The sequence below is a fragment of the Triticum urartu genome, chromosome 7 (assembly GCF_003073215.2).
Source record: "Triticum urartu cultivar G1812 chromosome 7, Tu2.1, whole genome shotgun sequence".
In the NCBI taxonomy this organism is placed as follows: Eukaryota; Viridiplantae; Streptophyta; class Magnoliopsida; order Poales; family Poaceae; genus Triticum; species Triticum urartu.
The window spans coordinates 412732513-412739451 of record NC_053028.1 but is presented as its reverse complement, the minus strand read 5'-3'; the positions used below and the strand labels follow the sequence as shown (position 1 = coordinate 412739451).

Genomic DNA, 6939 nt, shown 5'->3' with positions numbered 1-6939 from the left:
TATTGGATTTAACATGACTATTGTTACTACTAGAGAAATAAATTTTCTTGCTCTTGTTGCTATATTTTACTTGTGGCATGTAAGTAGACAAGAGTAAATGCTTGGCAATGTAAGAAGAACTTTTCTTACGAAGATCATCATTGATTGCCTTTAAGAACCCATGCTCTTGCTCTAGATTGAGCTTTTCAAAGCGTAGTTTCTCATGAGTCTTTAAAAGCTCTCGATGATCCTCTAAGGTAGTTTCATGAGCTAACTTAAGAGTGTTTAGTTCTTTAGTTAGACGCTCAATCTCCTTCTTATCATCTTCATTCATTTTATCTTGATTAGCATGATTAATAGCAATTTTAATATAGTTTTCATCACTAGAGCTGTCAACAAGTAAATCATCATCACCTAGCAAATCATCTTCATCGCTATTGAAATCAACATAGTCGGGGTGTGATACCTTGGGGCCTTTATCCATGAAGCATCCTCCAATCACTTCATTTGGTGAATCAAATATGTCGTAGGAGTTGGATGACACAAGTGCAATACCGGCAACACCTTCATCTTGAGTATATTCAGAGTCAGAGTGATAACTTCTCTCGGAGTGGTTGTCGGAGTCAGAATCGGATACTCATTCACCAACATGAGCTTGATGTCTTCGTCTTGTGTAGCTCTTTGATGACTTGTCCTTCCTTTCGGAATCCTTGCTTCTGCGAGAGGATCTTCGTTCATAACGATCATCTCTACTCCTTTCTCTTGGTGGTGATTTTTCTCTTTTGCTTCTCCTTTTAGGCGAGTCTTCTCTTCTTTTGTAGGGAGTCGTACACTCACTAGAGTAGTGTCCGGGTCTTCCACAATTGTAGCGATTGCGATCATGACTAGAAGATCTTTTGTCATTGTAGGACCTTGACTTGAAACTTCTTTCTTTGTTTCTACTCTTGTAGAACTAATTAAAGTTCTTCACCATTAGGATCAATTCCTCATTGAAGACTTGTTTCTCATTTGATGATGTAGGAGGATTGCATGAAGCTTTGTAAGCACCACTAGACTTGTTGTGAAGCTCTTCCTTATCCTTGAGTGACATCTCATGAGCAACAATTCTACCAATGACTTCCATTGGCTTGAGATCTTGTAATTGGGCATCATTTGGATCAATGTGCACATGGTATCATACTTTCTATCCAAGGCTCTTAGGATCTTCTTGATGATGAATCTGTTGGTCATTTCTTCACTTCCTAAGCCGGCAATCTCGTTTGTGATGAGAGCAAGCCTGGAGTACATTTCAGCGACACCTTCACCATCCTTCACTTTGAAATTGTCAAGTTGACTTTGAAGCACATCCAATTTGGATTCCTTGACGGACTCGGTACCTTTGTGCATATCAACCAAAGTATCCCAAATTTCCTTTGCATTCTCAAGACGGCTGATTTTGTTGAATTCTTCGGGGCACAATCCGTTGAAGAGGATATCGCAATCTTGAGCATCGTATTGCAACATCTTCAATTCTTCCGCGGTTGCTTCATGATTCGGTTCTCTTCCATCAAAGAATTCACCTTGGAAGCCAATACACACAATAGCCCAAACGGCGGGGTTATGTCCAAGAATATGCATTTTAATCTTATGCTTCCAACTAGCAAAATTAGTACCATCAAAATAAGGACCTCTACGGTGGTAATTTCCCTCACTAGACGCCATACTCTCCTAGGTTGTGAAACCAAGGCTATGATCACCAAAGTTATGGAAATCAAGACAAATGGAGACCAAAGCTCTGATATCACTTGTAGGATCGAAGGTCTAGAGGGGGGTGATTAGACTACTTGACCAAATAAAAATCTAGCCTTTCCCAGTTTTATGTCTTGGCAGATTTTAACAACTTAGCACAAGTCAAGCAATCAACCTACACATGCAATTCTAAGAGTATAGCATCGGAATGTAAAACATTGCATATGAAGGTAAAGGGAGGGGTTTGGAAAGGCAAACGCAATGTAGACACAGAGATTTTTGGCGTGGTTCCGATAGGTGGTGCTATCATATATCCACGTTGATGGAGACTTCAACCGACGAAGGGTAACGGTTGCGCGAGTCCACGAAGGGCTCCACCCACGAAGGGTCCAGGAAGAAGCAACCTTGTCTATCCCACCATGGCCATCGCCCATGAAGGACTTGCCTCACTTGGGTAGATCTTCATGAAGTAGGCGATCTCCTTACCCTTACAAACTTATTGGTTCAACTCCACAATCTTGACGGAGGCTCCCAAGTGACACCTAACCAATCTAGGAGAGACCACTCTCCAAAAGGTAATAGATGGTGTATTGATGATGAACTCCTTGCTTTTGTGCTTCAAATGATAGTCTCCCCAACACTCAACTCTCTCTCACAGATTTGGCTATGATGGAAAGATGATTTGAGTGGAAAGCAACTTAGGGAAGGCTAAGATCAAGATTCTTGTGGTTGGATTGGAATGTCTTGGTCTCAATACATGAGTAGGTGGGTATCTCTTAGAAAATGAAGATGAAAGTGTAGGCACGTTCTGATGGCTCTCTCTCTCTCACATAGAGAGGAGGGTGGGGGTATATATAGCCTCCACACAAAATCTAACTATTACACACAAAAGAGCCAACTCGGTCAGACCAAATGTATGAACTCGGTGAGACCGATTCAACTCAAAATGTGAACGTTAGACTTTTCGGTGGGATCGGCATGATCAACTCGGTGGGACCGATGAGCTAGGGTTAGGGCAAAACTTGATCTCGGTTTGACCGATTACTTCAACTCGGTGAGACCGATTTCAGTAACAAGCAAACAGAGAGTTGATCAGGCAAACTCGGTGGGACCGATTGCTCCTTTCGGTGATACCGAAATGTTACGAAAGAGAAACAGAGAGTTTGCACTGCAAACTTGGTGGGACCGATCGCTCATTTCGATGAGACTGAAACATTACGAAGGGAAACAAAGAGTTTGCAATCCCATCTCGGTGAGATCAAGATCCCTATCGGTGAGGCCAAACTGATTAGAGTTTCCGGCTTTGGCTATGTCAAGTGAACTCGGTGGCGCCGGATGAATCAAATCGGTGGAGCGAGTTTGATTTTAGGTTTAAGACATATTTGGGTTTGAGAAAATGGTTGAGGGCTTTGGAGTATATCACTAAGCATTTTGAGCAAGTAGACCATTAAGCAACACCTCATCCCCTTTTAATAGTATTAGCTTTCTTATGGACTCAATGTGATCTCGGATCACTAAGATAGAAATGAAGAGTCTTCAACTTTTGCCAATATTTGTCCTTAACATTTTGAGGGGTCCACATCTCTAGTCCATGCCATGCCAATCATTGAACTTTCTGAAATAGTCATCTTGAAAGAATATTAGTTTAATGAGCTATATGTTGTTATGAATTTCCAAAACCACCTAGGGATTAGTTGCACTTTCAAGCTGCCATCGCTCGCAGCGGATGTCATAGGCGTTGTGCACGGATTGGTACAACACTCATTGCTCATCTAGGAAACTTGGATTTTTCCGTGACCATGGCCGCGGCGACATACTCGAGGGGTCGGAGGTTGTACCACTACTCCTCCTGCAACGTCTAGAACGCGGGCATCGGTGGCGTGGGATACGTCGGTTGCTTCTCCTACGCCATGATGGCCTCGTAGTGTGCCTGGGGCCTGCGCCATAGTGAAGCCGGAAACTGGTGTGGGCGCGGGCTCGGCCTCGTCGTCGGACGCCTCCTCCACCGTGCGTTCGTTGCCATCTGAGCTCGCTGAACATGTGTCGCGCACGCCGGGCCTGCCATCTCGTGCTTATGCGTCGACGAGAGCCACTTCCACAGCACTGTCGATCGTCGTCATTGTGCCGGCAGTCATGGACAGATGAGGCATGAGAAGCGAATTTTGTGCGGATTACGCCAAAGGCAGATTTTAAAACATAACAAATCTAACGTCCGGGATAGCAAATTATGTTATCACGAACACGACAATTTCCTTCAGCAAGCATGACTAATCTGAATATGCCGATCGAAGACAACTAATCACGACAACATAATTTATCATCCGGAATGTCAATTTTGCCATGCTTAATAATCTGACATCAAATTTTTAATTTTTTAAATGACAATTCAGAGTTCACCAAATCATCATTAGTTATCTGATACTCTCTCCATCCCATAATGTACGATTTCCTTTTGACAAAAAATGTCTTACATTACAGAACGGATGGAGTAATTTATAGAGGACACTAATCATCTATAATCAGTTCACCTGACTGCCAATTAAATTCTTCAGTTTGCATTTGCAGCTAGCCACCTACCTAAACTTGCGTGTCTCCTACATCCTTCCCTCGTTCCGACGTCTCATCACCACCACTCAAGCCCTGTTCCTCCTCCCAGTCCTCGCACACGTCGAGGAAATAGAGCACGCAGACCATGACGACGCAGGCGGCGAACATGGGGATGGGCCCGAAGAGCCAGAGGAAGACCGGGCAGGAGAAGTAGAATGCCCGCACGCCGAGCGACCAGAAGTAGCTGCCGCGATTGAGCGTGCCGGTGACGTAGTCCACGGCAAGGCCCGGGCGGCGGAGGCGGTGTGCTCGGATCGGGACGTTCACCAGGGTGCTGGTGTGGCTGTAGTACCGGATCGACTGCACGTTGAGGAGGAAGGCCACCAGGAAGCAGACGAGGATGGCGAAGAACTTGGCCGACAGAGCCGCCTCCCCCGTGGCGCCCACCACCAGCGGCGCGTCCGGGAGGAGGTCCCCGCCGCCAGCTCCTGGCTCTCCCCCGCCGCCGCCGGACATGAGCACGGCGATGAGCGAGCTGAGTGTGATGGCCGTGGACGCCAGCAGCGTCGACGCCATGATATTGTTCCGGATCGTCTGCACCGCCAGCACCGCGTGCTTCCCGGACGGCTCCTGCATGCGCCGATCGATCTTGATCAGTTGAATAAATAAAAACCGAAATTTCGAAGGTGAATCGGTAAAAGAAAACTCCGGAGAAACAATGGTTCTGCGAGTAGAGGGTGAACGCGATGATGGATCGATCGCAGGAAATGGGTGGGTGCATGGTTAACGGCGGACGGACCTCCATGATGTGGCGGACCCAGATGCGGCGGTTGATGGCGTTGACGCCGATGACGGTGGTCGCAGGGCGACGCTGGATACGGAGGAGAAGCCACGCGTGGTATCCCAGCATCAGCACCAGCCCCAGAGGCACCAGCACGTAGTCCAGCGCCTCCTTCCCCATCTCTCTCCCCTGTTCCTCCCAAGGAAGAAAATGACGACGCAATGAGGAGCCAAACCGGCCACACACAACTCTAAATCCCAGGCTGTTTTTTTAGTTCCTTTTTCGGCTTTTCCTATTTACCGTTTTCACGAATAAAAGTAAATAAATTTCGCGTTTTTCAGTAAAACCGATTTAGAAAACGAAAAGTCAGATGCTCGCTGCAAGGTGTTGCGTCACATTTTTCTCTCGAAATGATAGGATGGAAAGCCGAGTAAAAGCCAGATTGCCCAATTAATTAAAATCTGACGAAAGCTATCATAATCGCCGAGCGGCACATATAAGATACCCCGCACAAACCATTTCAAAGAGGCCTTTGCCGAGACAACACACATGCATCACCGTCATACCTAAATCCTGAGCAGACGACTCTGACTTCGTCGTAAGCGATCGTCGACTCAACCCACACTATAGAGAGCATGTGGAGTTGTATGACAATCCATGCCACTCAACCACTTGCCACCAGACAATGCTGCTCCGGCTCTGACGGAGTACTACGAAGGAGAATTAGGCACCGCTGACGCTGTAGAAGATCAACGAACGAACCACATGCTGGTCGTCATCGTACGACACCGGGACCCGCCGCCGCAGCTTCGACTTCCGCAACAACAAACCAGTTGAGGCAATCCTGCAGACATGGCAGGGAAGAGCTGACTACCTCAACCAAAACCATTGCTCCCCCAGCATCGTTGCCACAGAAGCCTCGACACCAACACCAACTACATCCACTGGTCCATCTGGCCTACGCCGAGCTCCAAGGACGAAGCGCTAGAGGGAGGAGGGGGGATGCCAAGGCGCCGCCATCGTTCAATCGCACAGGATCAAGGTTCTCCCCGAAGCCGGATCCATGCGGGAGGACGACAACAATGCAATGATGCCTCCAAGAAGGTCTACGACGTCCGCTGCCGCCGCCATCACCAGTCATAGGCCCAAGGAAGATACAGGGTCTTCACCCAAGCTCCCAAACACACAACCTGCACCGCCGTGGCAAGTCCATCAAGCACCACCACTGAGCCAACTCACAGCCGAAGAAGCCAAGCAGCCAACTGCAACTTGAAGAGGTCGGTGGCGGCCACCTACTAGCACCAACTATCAAATCTGTCAATCGTGACCGGAAGTTGGGCCAATGGATGCAACATGAACCACCAAACCTTACCAAGTACCATGCCGACAAGGGACCAGAGGTGTCAACCCAAGGCCAAGAAACACCTCGGTTCCCAGCCACAACCATGCTCCATACGGGCACACACATCACGTGAGCCCACCGGAGGACGGAGACAACAGATCTGACAGACAAATATGCCTTCCTGCTCCATCATCATGAGGCTGCTCCAGAGTTGCAACGCCTCCCGGCGCCACCACGCGACCTCCATGCGGCAAATCCGTGTCGGCAAACCCCTTGTGTGCCCACACTGGTTCACCGAGCATGTCGGTACCCATGGCCACCCGATGTCGGCCTGCCATGACCACCTCATGCCAGTCGCTGCACCTTGTCATGCATTCGTCAAGTGCCGCAGCACCGCATAGGAGGAGCATCTCTAGCAGCCAAGATGATGCCACGGACCACAACCGCCTCCCTTGAGTGTCGCCGCCACACACGCTACTCCCGTCTCGGCAGATCTGGCATGTCGTAGCCATAGCGATGGAAGGAAAAACCCTGTCGCTGCTAGCCCCGCTTGGGCTTTGCC

The 6939-nt window shown here is 48.2% G+C and overlaps 1 protein-coding gene across 1 annotated transcript; it reads right to left on the bottom strand.

Moving 5' to 3' along the window:
- Positions 1-4020: 4020 nt before the first annotated feature.
- On the bottom strand, positions 4021-5281 carry LOC125522084. The gene is made up of 2 exons (XM_048687156.1): positions 5054-5281; positions 4021-4884 (listed from the first exon to the last, which is right to left on the bottom strand). Exons 1-2 carry the CDS (start codon positions 5213-5215, stop codon positions 4285-4287), a joined length of 762 nt encoding a protein of 253 aa, XP_048543113.1. The 5' UTR covers positions 5216-5281; the 3' UTR covers positions 4021-4284.
- Positions 5282-6939: the final 1658 nt, after the last annotated feature.

Bases quoted from the DNA above. Each gene is read 5' to 3' on its own strand.
- LOC125522084 (XM_048687156.1), bottom strand. From the start codon at position 5,215: ATGGGGAAGGAGGCGCTGGACTACGTGCTGGTGCCTCTGGGGCTGGTG. The intron at 4,885-5,053 runs GTCCGTCCGCCG...CGGCGCATGCAG, and splicing joins GGGTCCGCCACATCATGGAG to GAGCCGTCCGGGAAGCACGC.